Source organism: Salmo trutta, unplaced genomic scaffold, assembly GCF_901001165.1.
Source record: "Salmo trutta unplaced genomic scaffold, fSalTru1.1, whole genome shotgun sequence".
NCBI lineage: Eukaryota > Metazoa > Chordata > Actinopteri > Salmoniformes > Salmonidae > Salmo > Salmo trutta.
Window position 1 is genome coordinate 2,562,050 of NW_021823258.1, and position 15,000 is coordinate 2,577,049.

The 15,000-nt window shown below is 47.4% G+C and overlaps 1 protein-coding gene across 2 annotated transcripts in view; it reads right to left on the reverse strand.

Moving 5' to 3' along the window:
• The window catches only part of LOC115189920 (ELKS/Rab6-interacting/CAST family member 1), a 184,057-nt gene that overhangs the window by 93,017 nt on the left and 76,040 nt on the right, over window positions 1–15,000 (reverse strand). For both annotated transcript variants that reach the window (XM_029748419.1, XM_029748420.1), the window contains exon 3: window positions 25–185. In XM_029748419.1, coding sequence (XP_029604279.1) covers window positions 25–185 — 161 coding nt within the window. The remainder of the gene's footprint in view (window positions 1–24; window positions 186–15,000) is intronic.

A 15,000-nucleotide genomic window follows, 5' to 3' on the forward strand; every position in this document is an offset into this window, starting at 1 on the left:
GTGTATATATATAATCTCTCTTACTTCATCTCCAGCACCTCCTCCAGGTGTTTCCTGCGTTCTGCCCTCAGCGTGATCAGGTGGGCCTCCTTCTCAGCCAATGACTGCTGGGTAGAGGACAGCTTGGCCTGCATGGACTCCAGCTCCAGTTTCACCTTCCCCATGGCCGCAAGCAGCTCCTCCATCTGCCACAAAGATGATACACACACACAGACAGGGAGGGATGGAAAGAGGGACAGAGAGGGACAGAGAGGGACAGAGAGGGACAGAGAGAGGGACAGAGAGAGGGACAGAGAGAGGGAGAGAGAGGGAGAGAGAAGGGGACAGAGAGAGGGACAGAGAGAGGGACAGAGAGAGGGACAGAGAGAGGGACAGAGAGAGGGACAGAGAGAGGGACAGAGAGGGACAGAGAGAGAAGGGGACAGAGAGAGGGACAGAGAGAGGGACAGAGAGAGGGACAGAGAGAGGGACAGAGAGGGACAGAGAGGGACAGAGAGGGACAGAGAGAGGGACAGAGAGGGACAGAGAGGGACAGAGAGAGGGAGAGAGAAGGGGACAGAGAGAGGGACAGAGAGAGGGACAGAGAGAGGGACAGAGAGGGACAGAGAGAGGGAGAGAGAACGGGACAGAGAGGGACAGAGAGAGGGAGAGAGAACGGGACAGAGAGAGGGATGAGTGTGAGGAGAAAACACCGATACGAGGAAGAAACACAAACAAGGAAATGAAGTAAAGAGGACAACAGGAGGAAGTGATGCAGACAGACAGATGGACAGTGGACAAGATGGATGGAGAGCGAGAGGTGAGAGATGACAGGCAGAGAGAGGACAGTATCCCACGGCAACATGGAGAGAGGGAAGGAGTGAAGTGGTGAGAGGAGACAGAGAAGGTGAGAGTGAGAAAGAGAGAGAGAGAGAGAGAGATGGAGAAAGGAGGGGGAGAGGAAGGAAGGAGACAGGACAGTGAATGTAGATAATGAGGTTGTGTAGGGGAGAGTTGAAGACACACAGGGAGAGAGAGAGAAACCAGGAATCAGAGAAGACCACTGATAGTAGTCTCAGTATTTACAGATATTGACCTACAGTGTCCCACTGTGTGTGTGTGCGCACGTGTGTGTGTAAACGTTAGTGTGTGTGTGTGTTTAAAAGTATATAACCTACTGTAACAATGAAAGCTACTTTAAGGATGAAAAATGAACAGTCCTATGTTCTCCTTATAGTGCTCTCCCTCCCTCCCTCCCTCCCTCCCTCCCTCCCTCCCTCCCCCCTCCCTCCCTCCCTCCCCCCCTCCCTCTCTCCCTCCCTCCCTCCCTCCCTCCATCCCTCCCTCTCCCCTCCCTCCCTCCCTCCTCCATCCCTCCCTCCCTCCCCCCTCCCTCCCTCCATCCCTCCCTCTCCCCTCCCTCCCTCTCCCCTCCCTCCATCTCTCCCTCTCTCCCTCTCTCCCTCCCTCCCTCCCTCCCTCCCTCCCTCCCCCCTCCCTCCCTCCCTCTGTTTCCATCCTCCATCTCATTCCATCATGCCACATTGTTAGTAACCAGAGGAGCGTAGGAGAGTGGTATACAGTGAGTAAATCACTGTGCTATGGCAGGTTTATGTATTGGACAGAGGAGGACGGTTGGAGGAGGATGGAGCAGCTTGGTTCTGGGTGTTTCTCACGGGCTGGAGAATGCTGTGGTTTACCCCGAGACCGGCCTGGAGAGGGAAGAGAGAGACCTGTGGCTAGTGGCTTCAACGCCCCGGAGTGGTCAGGCTATCCTATACCCCCCTACCACTCACCCTCTCTCTCTCTCCTCTCTCCCCATCCCACTCTCTCTCTCTCTCTCCCCCCTACCTCTCTGATCTCCAGTGGCTCGTATATTTTCCCATAAAGCCAGTCCTAAGAGGTCCTTTCAGCCTCAACACCTAGCTCTGCTCTGGGGACTGGATCATTTTACACAGTCTGCATGTACAACAGTAACACTCAGTGGAAACACTGCTGCTCTCTCTGACTGTGGTCATGGTGAAGTCGTATCAGCCCTCTAGATCAGACATCCTCTCAGGCTGAAAACATGGACATACAGTGCATTCAGAAAGTATTCAGACCCCTTGACTTTTTCCACATTTTGTTACATTACAGCCTTATTCTAAAATGGATGACATTGTTTATTTTTTCCTCATCAATCTAAACACAATACCCCATGATGACATCACAATACCAAATGATGACATCACACTACCCAATGATGACATCACAATACCCCATGATGACATCACAATACCCCATGATGACATCACAATACCCCATAATGACATCACAATACACCATAATGACATCACAATACCCAATGATGACATCACAATACCCAATAATGACATCACAATACCCCATAATGACATCACAATACCCCATGATAACATCAGAATACCCCATAATGACATCACAATACCCCATAATGACTAAGCAAAAACTGTTTTTTAGAAATGTTTGCAAATGTATAAAAAATGAAAACGGAAATATCAATGACGGCCTAGGAACAGTGAGTTAACTGCCTTGTTCAGGGGCAAAACGACAGATCTCGGGGATTCAATCTTGCAACATTCCGGTTACTAGTCCAATGCTCTAACCACTAGGCTACCTGCTGGTTACTAGTCCAATGCTCTAACCACTAGGCTACCTGCTGGTTACTGGCCCAACACTCTAACCACTAGGCTACCTGCTGGTTACTAGTCCAATGCTCTAACCACTAGGCTACCTGCTGGTTACTAGTCCAATGCTCTAACCACTAGGCTACCTGCTGGTTACTGGCCCAACACTCTAACCACTAGGCTACCTGCTGGTTACTAGTCCAATGCTCTAACCACTAGGCTACCTGCTGGTTACTGGCCCAACACTCTAACCACTAGGCTACCTGCTGGTTACTAGTCCAATGCTCTAACCACTAAGCTACCTGCTGGTTACTGGCCCAACACTAACCACTAGGCTACCTGCTGGTTACTGGCCCAACACTCTAACCACTAGGCTACCTGCTGGTTACTAGTCCAATGCTCTAACCACTAGGCTACCTGCTGGTTACTAGTCCAATGCTCTAACCACTAGGCTACCTGCTGGTTACTGGCCCAACACTCTAACCACTAGGCTACCTGCTGGTTACTAGTCCAATGCTCTAACCACTAGGCTACCTGCTGGTTACTGGCCCAACACTCTAACCACTAGGCTACCTGCTGGTTACTAGTCCAATGCTCTAACCACTAAGCTACCTGCTGGTTACTGGCCCAACACTAACCACTAGGCTACCTGCTGGTTACTAGTCCAACGCTCTAACCACTAGGCTACCTGCTGGTTACTGGTCCAATGCTCTAACCACTAGGCTACCTGCCGCCCCACAATTTACATAAGTATTCAGACCCTTTACTAAGTACTTTATTGAAGCAACTTTGGCAGCGATTACAGCCTCGAGTCTTCTTGGGTATGACACTACAAGCTTGGCACATCTGTATTTGGGGAGTTTCTCCCATTCTTCTCTGCAGATCCTCTCAAGCTCTGTCAGGTTGGATGGGGAGCGTCGCTGCACAGTTATTTTCAGGTCTCTCCAGAGATGGTCGAAGTCCGGGCCCCTCAAGGACATTCAGAGACTTGTCCCGAAGCCACTCCTGCATTGTCTTGGCTGTGTGCTTAGGGTCTTTGTCTTGTTGGAAGGTGAACCTTTACTCCAGTATGAGGTCCTGAGTGCTCTGGAGCAGGTTTTCATCAAGGATCTATCTGCACATTCATCTTTCCCTCAATCCTGACTAGTCCCCCAGTCCCTGCCACTGAAAAACATCCCCACAGCATGATGCTGCCACCACCACCATGCTTCACAGTAGGGATGGTGCCAGGTTTCCTCCAGACATGATGCCTGGCATTCAGGCCAAAGAGTTCAATCTTGGTTTCATCAGACCAATCATGTTTCTTATGGTCTGAGAGTCCTTTAGGAAAAGTCCAGGCGGGCTGTCATGTGCCTTTTACTGAGGAGTGGCTTCCGTCTGATTGGTGGAGTGCTGCAGAGATGGTTGTCCTTCTGGAAGGTTCTGATATCTCCACAGAGGAACCCTGGAGCAATCGGGTTCTTGGTCACCTCCCTGACCAAGGCCCTTCTCCCAAGATTGCTCAGTTTGTCCGGGCGGCCAGCTCTAGGAAGAGTCTAGGTGGTTACAAACTTCTTCCATTTAAGAATGATGGAGGCCACTGTGTTCTTGGGGACCTTCAATGCTGCGGAAATGTTTTGGTACCCTTCCCCAGATCTGTGCCTCGACACAATCCTGTCTCGGAGCTCTACGGACAATTCCTTCGACCTCATGGCTTGGTTTTTGCTCTGACATGCACTGTCAACAGTGGGACCTTACATAGACAGGTGTGTGCCTTTCCAAATTATGTCCAATCAATTGAATTTACCACAGGTGGACTCCAATCAAGTTGTAGAAACATCTCAAGGATGATCAATGGAAACAGGATGCACCTGAGCTCAATTTCGAGTCTCATAGCAAAGAGTCAGAATACTTATGTAAATACAGTATTTCATTAAAAAAAAATATATATATATATACATTTGCAAAAAAAAATGTAAAAGCAGTTGTTGCTTTGTCATTATGGGGTATTGTGTGTAGATTGATGAGGAACATTTTTTATTTAAACAATTTTAGAATAAGGCTGTAAACGTAACAAAATGTGGAACAAGGGAAGTGGTCTGAATGCACCGTACATAGACTCATATAGAGGCTGATATATAGGCAATTGTAACACCGATGGAGTATCATAACATCCCATCCATGTAGAAGTTGGTACAGCTCTAGGATCAGCTTACACTCCCCAAACCCGTCAGGGTGGAAGAGCAACAGTAACCATAGAGATGGAGTTGTTGTGAAACCAGAGGTTAAAAGCATCAAGGCTCACATCAGCGGTGCTTCCCTCTGCTTGCAGGTCAGAGTGTGGTGTTCAGCCTGGGAAAGCGCTCAGCGCAACATCAGGCCACCCTCATAACTCACTGTGTTAATGTACTGCTCTGAGCCCCAACCTGCCTCTATACTGAGCTCAGAGAGCCCTGCGTTATGAAACGCTCCACACACAGATTTATGTCCCTCTGTTTTCCTGTCTCTCTCTTCACCTCTTCCTTCTGGCCTCTTTCCTTTGTTACTTCTTTCTCTTTCTGTCTCTCTCTTTCTCTCTCTCTCTCTCTCTCTGTCTTGTATATCTCTCTCTTTCTGTCTCATATCTCTCTCTCTCTCTCTCTCTCCCTCTTTCCTCTCTTCCTCTACTACTCTGTCGTTACTAAGTATCTGTGGTGAAACCAGAACCCTGAAATGGGTCAGTGAGAAGACTGTTCCTGTGCCGATTTATGGTTTTCAATATTCTCATGGACGCCCAAAACACAGGGTTGATTTGACACACGCACGCACGCACGCACGCACGCACGCACGCACGCACGCACGCACGCACGCACGCACGCACGCACGCACACACACACACACACACACACACACACACACACACACACACACACACACACACACACACACACACACACACACACACACACACACACACACACACACACACACACACACCACACGCCCCCTGTGGCTGGATTCCTCTTTTTCTTCGTCTCCTATCTAAAACAGATTCTGTCAGAATTGAATCTGGTTTGAGGTGAAGAGGTCACATCTTCAACAAATAAATGGCTGGGAGTTTCTAGGAACCTGATAGGTTGCACTCCAAATGGTAGCCTATTCCCTGTGTAGTGCACTACTTTAGACCAGGACCCTATTCCCTATATAGTGCACTACTTTAGACCAGAGCCCTATTCCCTATATAGTGCACTACTTTAGACCAGAGCCCTATTCCCTATATAGTGCACTACTATAGACCAGGACCCTATTCCCTATATAGTGCACTACTTTAGACCAGAGCCCTATTCCCTATATAGTGCACTACTTTAGACCAGGACCCATAGGGAATAGGGGGCCATCTGGGACAGTTCTTTCTGCTGGCATGTTAAATGAAAAGCTACATAACACTTCCCATGTGGTGGAGGTTGGAAGGGTAACACCAGGCTAGAGGCACGCGAGGCCACCACGTCTGCCCCAGGAGGAGAGCCCTGCCCTGGGGGAAGGAGACAGGAGAGCTGCCTGTCTGCCTGGGGCCTCTGGGGGGGGTCTCCTCTCTCTGTTCCACACATACAAATACAGAAGAGTACATTCAAAAAACTCTGACCCGAGTGGTGTGTAGATAACAGGACTGTAGTCAGAGGGACCAGAGTGGTGTGGAGATAACAGGACTGTAGTCAGAGGGACCAGAGTGGTGTGGAGATAACAGGACTGTAGTCAGAGGGACCAGAGTGGTGTGGAGATAACAGGACTGTAGTCAGAGGGACCAGAGTGGTGTGGAGATAACAGGACTGTAGTCAGAGAGACCAGAGGGGGCTAGAAGATAGGAATCCCATGTGACTGAGTGCTATCACTATCTCTCTGCCCTCACTGTGCTATCACTATCTCTCTGCCCTCACTGTGCTATCACTATCTCTCTGCCCTCACTGTGCTATCACTATCTCTCTGCCCTCACTGTGCTAGTGTACACTGGGCTGAGCTAAGCTATTGGCTGGTTGTAATTTCTGACCCCTGCTCTGTAGCTTAGCTATTACCACAACCTACTGCTCAATATCACTACACATCAAGGGTCTCTGATAGACAGGCAGAAGTGGAGGAGTGGAAACGAGAGGGGAGGAGAGAGGAGGGGAGGGGAGGAGAGGAGGAGAGAGGAGGGGAGGAGAGAGGATGTGAGGGGAGGAGAAAGGAGGGGAGGGGGGAGAGACAGAAGAGAGATGAGGGGAGGGGAGGAGAGAGGATGTGAGGGGAGGGGAGGAAAGAGGAGGGGATGAGAGGAGAGAGGAGGGGTGGAGAGAGGAGGGGAGGGGAGAGGATGGGAGGGGAGAGGAGGGGAGGGGAGGAGAGGAAGGGAGGAGAGAGGATGTGAGGGGAAGGGAGGAGAGAGGAGGGGAGGGGAGGAGAGAGGATGTGAGGGGAGGGGAGGAGAGAGGAGGGGAGGAGAGAGGAGGGGAGGGGAGAGGATGGGAGGGGAGGAGAGAGGAGGGGAGGGGAGGAGAGGAGGGGAGAGGATGTGAGGGGAAGGGAGGAGAGAGGAGGGGAGGGGAGGAGAGGAGAGAGGATGGGAGGAGGGGAGGAGAGGGGAGGAGAGAGGATGGGAGGGGAGGAAAGGAGAGAGGATGGGAGGAGAGGGGAGGAGAGGGGAGGAGATAGGATGGGAGGGGAGGGAAGGAGAGAGGAGGAGAGGGGAGGAGAGAGGAGGAGAGAGGAGGAGAGGGGAGGAGAGACTGAGAGTAGAGGTAACATCTGTACCATAATGAGACACACTAGGTATCCTTAGCTGCACCACTGTGTACATTCTCAGGATAGTTCATCTGGTTTTATAATGATGGTTTTATAATAATTCATTTGTATTCATTTTATTCCCAGGTTTTTGAAGAGAGAGGAGGAGGTGGGAAGGTGTTGGGGAATTAATTTGACCCACTGAGGCCCCTCAGGCTGAGCCTCTCTTCTCTCAGTGGGAACACTTCCAAAATGACTCACCGCCCTCCCATAACCTCCCACTGTACCCCGCCATCTATGTACCTTATAGTCCTGTACATTACTGTCCTGTACCTTACTGTCCTGTACCTTACTGTCCTGTCCCTTACTGTCCTGTCCTGTACCTTACTGTCCTGTACCTTACTGTCCTGTACCTTACTGTCCTGTCCCTTACTGTCCTGTCCTGTACCTTACTGTCCTGTACCTTACTGTCCTGTACCTTACTGTCCTGTACCTTACTGTCCTGTACTGTACCTTACTGTACTGTCCTGTACCTTACTGTACTGTACCTTACTGTTCTGTACTGTACCTTACTGTCCTGTACCTTACTGTCCTGTACCTTACTGTCCTGTACCTTACTGTTCTGTACTGTACCTTACTGTACTGTACCTTACTATACTGTACCTTACTGTTCTGTACCTTACTGTTCTGTCCTGTACCTTACTGTCCTGTACCTTACTGTACTGTACCTTACTGTTCTGTACTGTACCTTACTGTACTGTACCTTACTGTCCTGTACCTTACTGTTCTGTACTGTACCTTACTGTACTGTACCTTACTGTCCTGTACCTTACTGTCCTGTACCTTACTGTACTGTACCTTACTGTTCTGTACCTTACTGTCCTGTACATTACTGTCCTGTACCTTACTGTGCTGTACTGTACCTTACTGTACTGTACCTTACTGTCCTGTACCTTACTGTTCTGTCCTGTACTGTACCTTACTGTTCTGTCCTGTACTGTACCTTACTGTTCTGTACCTTACTGTCCTGTACCTTACTGTCCTGTACCTTACTGTTCTGTACCTTACTGTCCTGTTCTGTACCTTACTGTTCTGTACCGTACCTTACTGTCCTGTACCTTACTGTCCTGTACCTTACTGTCCTGGTCTGTACCTTACTGTCCTGTCCTGTACCTTACTGTTCTGTACCTTACTGTCCTGTACCTTACTGTCCTGTACCTTACTGTCCTGTCCCTTACTGTCCTGTCCTGTACCTTACTGTCCTGTACATTATTGTCCTGTACCTTACTGTCCTGTACCTTACTGTCCTGTACTGTACCTTACTGTACTGTCCTGTACCTTACTGTCCTGTACCTTACTGTACTGTACCTTACTGTTCTGTACTGTACCTTACTGTACTGTACCTTACTGTCCTGTACCTTACTGTTCTGTACTGTACCTTACTGTACTGTACCTTACTGTTCTGTACCTTACTGTTCTGTCCTGTACCTTACTGTCCTGTACCTTACTGCACTGTACCTTACTGTTCTGTACTGTACCTTACTGTACTGTACCTTACTGTCCTGTACCTTACTGTTCTGTACTGTACCTTACTGTCCTGTACCTTACTGTCCTGTACATTACTGTCCTGTACCTTACTGTACTGTACCTTACTGTTCTGTACCTTACTGTCCTGTACCTTACTGTCCTGTACCTTACTGTCCTGTACCTTACTGTTCTGTACCTTACTGTTCTGTCCTGTACCTTACTGTCCTGTACCTTACTGTCCTGTACCTTACTGTCCTGTACTGTACCTTACTGTTCTGTACCTTATAGTCCTGTACCTTACTGTTCTGTACCTTATAGTCCTGTACCTTACTGTTCTGTCCTGTACTGTACCTTACTGTTCTGTACCTTACTGTCCTGTACCTTACTGTCCTGTACCTTACTGTTCTGTACCTTACTGTCCTGTTCTGTACCTTACTGTTCTGTACCGTACCTTACTGTCCTGTACCTTACTGTCCTGTACCTTACTGTCCTGTTCTGTACCTTACTGTCCTGTCCTGTACCTTACTGTCCTGTACCTTACTGTCCTGTACCTTACTGTCCTGTACTGTACCTTACTGTTCTGTACCTTATAGTCCTGTACCTTACTGTTCTGTACCTTATAGTCCTGTACCTTACTGTCCTGTACCTTACTGTCCTGTACCTTACTGTCCTGTTCTGTACCTTACTGTCCTGTCCTGTACCTTACTGTCCTGTACCTTACTGTTCTGTACCTTACTGTCCTGTTCTGTACCTTACTGTCCTGTTCTATACCTTACTATCCTGTCCTGTCCTGTACCTTACTGTCCTGTACCTTACTGTTCTGTACCTTACTGTCCTGTTCTGTACCTTACTGTCCTGTTCTCTACCTTACTGTCCTGTACCTTACTGTTCTGTACCTTACTGTCCCGTACCTTACTGTCCTGTACCTTACTGTCCTGTTCTGTACCTTACTGTCCTGTCCTGTACCTTACTGTCCTGTACCTTACTGTTCTGTACCTTACTGTCCTGTTCTGTACCTTACTGTCCTGTTCTGTACCTTACTGTCCTGTACCTTACTGTCCTGTACCTTACTGTTCTGTACCTTATTGTCCTGTTCTGTACTTTACTGTCCTGTCCTGTACATTACTGTCCTGTACCTTATAGTCCTGTACCTTACTGTCCTGTACCTTACTGTCCTGTACCTTACTCTCCTGTACCTTATAGTCCTGTACCTTACTGTCCTGTACCTTACTGTCCTGTACCTTACTGTCCTGTACTGTACCTTACTGTCCTGTACTGTACCTTACTGTACTGTACCTTACTGTTATGTACCTTACTGTCCTGTACCTTACTGTCCTGTCCTGTACCTTACTGTCCTGTCCTGTACCTTACTGTCCTGTACCTTACTGTCCTGTACTGTACCTTACTGTACTGTACCTTACTGTCCTGTACCTTACTGTTCTGTACTGTACCTTACTGTACTGTACCTTACTGTTCTGTACCTTACTGTTCTGTCCTGTACCTTACTGTCCTGTACCTTACTGTACTGTACCTTACTGTACTGTACCTTACTGTTCTGTACTGTACCTTACTGTACCTTACTGTCCTGTACCTTACTGTTCTGTACTGTACCTTACTGTACTGTACCTTACTGTCCTGTACCTTACTGTCCTGTACCTTACTGTACTGTACCTTACTGTTCTGTACCTTACTGTCCTGTACCTTACTGTTCTGTACCTTACTGTTCTGTACTGTACCTTACTGTCCTGTACCTTACTGTCCTGTACCTTACTGTCCTGTACATTACTGTCCTGTACCTTACTGTGCTGTACTGTACCTTACTGTCCTGTACCTTACTGTCCTGTACCTTACTGTTCTGTACCTTACTGTTCTGTCCTGTACCTTACTGTCCTGTACCTTACTGTCCTGTACCTTACTGTCCTGTACATTACTGTCCTGTACCTTACTGTGCTGTACTGTACCTTACTGTACTGTACCTTACTGTCCTGTACCTTACTGTTCTGTCCTGTACTGTACCTTACTGTTCTGTACCTTACTGTCCTGTACCTTACTGTCCTATACCTTACTGTTCTGTTCTGTACCTTACTGTCCTGTACCTTACTGTCCTGTTCTGTACGTTACTGTTCTGTACCGTACCTTACTGTCCTGTACCTTACTGTCCTGTACCTTACTGTCCTGTTCTGTACCTTACTGTCCTGTCCTGTACCTTACTGTCCTGTACCTTACTGTCCTGTACCTTACTGTCCTGTACTGTACCTTACTGTTCTGTACCTTATAGTCCTGTACCTTACTGTTCTGTACCTTATAGTCCTGTACCTTACTGTCCTGTACCTTACTGTCCTGTACCTTACTGTCCTGTACCTTACTGTCCTGTTCTGTACCTTACTGTCCTGTCCTGTACCTTACTGTCCTGTACCTTACTGTTCTGTACCTTACTGTCCTGTTCTGTACCTTACTGTCCTGTCCTGTACCTTACTGTCCTGTACCTTACTGTTCTGCACCTTACTGTCCTGTACCTTACTGTCATTTTCTGTACCTTACTGTCCTGTCCTGTACCTTACTGTTCTGTACCTTACTGTCCTGTTCTGTACCTTACTGTCCTGTACCTTACTGTCCTGTACCTTACTGTCCTGTACCTTACTGTCCTGTTCTGTACCTTACTGTCCTGTCCTGTACCTTACTGTCCTGTACCTTACTGTTCTGTACCTTACTGTCCTGTTCTGTACCTTACTGTCCTGTTCTGTACCTTACTGTCCTGTACCTTACTGTCCTGTACCTTACTGTTCTGTACCTTATTGTCCTGTTCTGTACTTTACTGTCCTGTCCTGTACATTACTGTCCTGTACCTTATAGTCCTGTACCTTACTGTTCTGTACCTTACTGTCCTGTACCTTACTGTCCTGTACCTTACTGTCCTGTACCTTACTGTCCTGTACCTTATAGTCCTGTACCTTACTGTCCTGTACCTTACTGTCCTGTACCTTACTGTCCTGTCCTGTACCTTACTGTCCTGTCCTGTACCTTACTGTCCTGTAACTTACTGTTCTGTACCTTACTGTCCTGTCCTGTACCTTACTGTCCTGTACCTTACTGTTCTGTACCTTACTGTCCTGTACCTTACTGTCCTGTACCTTACTGTCTTGTACCTTACTGTCCTGTACCTTACTGTCCTGTACCTTACTGTCCTGTACCTTACTGTACTGTACCTTACTGTCCTGTACCTTACTGTCCTGTACCTTACTGTCCTGTACCTTACTGTTCTGTCCTGTACCTTACTGTCCTGTACCTTACTGTCCTGTACCTTACTGTCCTGTACATTACTGTCCTGTACCTTACTGTGCTGTACTGTACCTTACTGTACTGTACCTTACTGTCCTGTACCTTACTGTTCTGTCCTGTACTGTACCTTACTGTTCTGTACCTTACTGTCCTGTACCTTACTGTCCTGTACCTTACTGTTCTGTACCTTACTGTCCTGTTCTGTACCTTACTGTTCTGTACCGTACCTTACTGTCCTGTACCTTACTGTCCTGTACCTTACTGTCCTGTTCTGTACCTTACTGTCCTGTCCTGTACCTTACTGTTCTGTACCTTACTGTCCTGTACCTTACTGTCCTGTCCCTTACTGTCCTGTCCTGTACCTTACTGTCCTGTACCTTACTGTCCTGTACCTTACTGTCCTGTACCTTACTGTCCTGTACTGTACCTTACTGTACTGTCCTGTACCTTACTGTCCTGTACCTTACTGTACTGTACCTTACTGTTCTGTACTGTACCTTACTGTACTGTACCTTACTGTCCTGTACCTTACTGTACTGTACCTTACTGTCCTGTACCTTACTGTTCTGTACCTTACTGTACTGTACCTTACTGTTCTGTACCTTACTGTTCTGTCCTGTACCTTACTGTCCTGTACCTTACTGTACTGTACCTTACTGTTCTGTACTGTACCTTACTGTACTGTACATTACTGTCCTGTACCTTACTGTTCTGTACTGTACCTTACTGTACTGTACCTTACTGTCCTGTACATTACTGTCCTGTACCTTACTGTACTGTACCTTACTGTTCTGTACCTTACTGTCCTGTACCTTACTGTCCTGTACCTTACTGTTCTGTACCTTACTGTTCTGTCCTGTACCTTACTGTCCTGTACCTTACTGTCCTGTACCTTACTGTCCTGTACATTACTGTCCTGTAACTTACTGTGCTGTACTGTACCTTACTGTACTGTACCTTACTGTCCTGTACCTTACTGTTCTGTCCTGTACTGTACCTTACTGTTCTGTACCTTACTGTCCTGTACCTTACTGTCCTGTACCTTACTGTTCTGTACCTTACTGTCCTGTTCTGTACCTTACTGTTCTGTACCGTACCTTACTGTCCTGTACCTTACTGTTCTGTACCTTACTGTCCTGTACCTTACTGTCCTGTACCTTACTGTTCTGTACCTTACTGTTCTGTCCTGTACCTTACTGTCCTGTACCTTACTGTCCTGTACCTTACTGTCCTGTACATTACTGTCCTGTACCTTACTGTGCTGTACTGTACCTTACTGTACTGTACCTTACTGTCCTGTACCTTACTGTTCTGTCCTGTACTGTACCTTACTGTTCTGTACCTTACTGTCCTGTACCTTACTGTCCTGTACCTTACTGTTCTGTACCTTACTGTCCTGTTCTGTACCTTACTGTTCTGTACCGTACCTTACTGTCCTGTACCTTACTGTCCTGTACCTTACTGTCCTGTTCTGTACCTTACTGTCCTGTCCTGTACCTTACTGTTCTGTACCTTACTGTCCTGTACCTTACTGTCCTGTCCCTTACTGTCCTGTCCTGTACCTTACTGTCCTGTACCTTACTGTCCTGTACCTTACTGTCCTGTACCTTACTGTACTGTCCTGTACCTTACTGTCCTGTACCTTACTGTACTGTACCTTACTGTACTGTACTGTACCTTACTGTACTGTACCTTACTGTCCTGTACCTTACTGTTCTGTACCTTACTGTTCTGTACCTTACTGTACTGTACCTTACTGTTCTGTACCTTACCGTTCTGTCCTGTACCTTACTGTCCTGTACCTTACTGTACTGTACCTTACTGTTCTGTACTGTACCTTACTGTACTGTACATTACTGTCCTGTACCTTACTGTTCTGTACTGTACCTTACTGTACTGTACCTTACTGTCCTGTACATTACTGTCCTGTACCTTACTGTTCTGTACCTTACTGTCCTGTACCTTACTGTCCTGTACCTTACTGTCCTGTACCTTACTGTTCTGTACCTTACTGTTCTGTCCTGTACCTTACTGTCCTGTACCTTACTGTCCTGTACCTTACTGTCCTGTACATTACTGTCCTGTAACTTACTGTGCTGTACTGTACCTTACTGTACTGTACCTTACTGTCCTGTACCTTACTGTTCTGTCCTGTACTGTACCTTACTGTTCTGTACCTTACTGTCCTGTACCTTACTGTCCTGTACCTTACTGTCCTGTACCTTACTGTCCTGTACTGTACCTTACTGTTCTGTACCTTATAGTCCTGTACCTTACTGTTCTGTACCTTATAGTCCTGTACCTTACTGTCCTGTACCTTACTGTCCTGTACCTTACTGTCCTGTTCTGTACCTTACTGTCCTGTCCTGTACCTTACTGTCCTGTACCTTACTGTTCTGTACCTTACTGTCCTGTTCTGTACCTTACTGTCCTGTTCTGTACCTTACTATCCTGTCCTGTCCTGTACCTTACTGTCCTGTACCTTACTGTTCTGTACCTTACTGTCCTGTTCTGTACCTTACTGTCCTGTTCTGTACCTTACTGTCCTGTACCTTACTGTTCTGTACCTTACTGTGCTGTTCTGTACCTTACTGTCCTGTTCTGTACCTTACTGTCCCGTACCTTACTGTCCTGTACCTTACTGTCCTGTACCTTACTGTCCTGTTCTGTACCTTACTGTCCTGTCCTGTACCTTACTGTCCTGTACCTTACTGTTCTGTACCTTACTGTCCTGTTCTGTACCTTACTGTCCTGTTCTGTACCTTACTGTCCTGTACCTTACTGTCCTGTACCTTACTGTCCTGTACCTTACTGTTCTGTACCTTATTGTCCTGTTCTGTACTTTACTGTCCTGTCC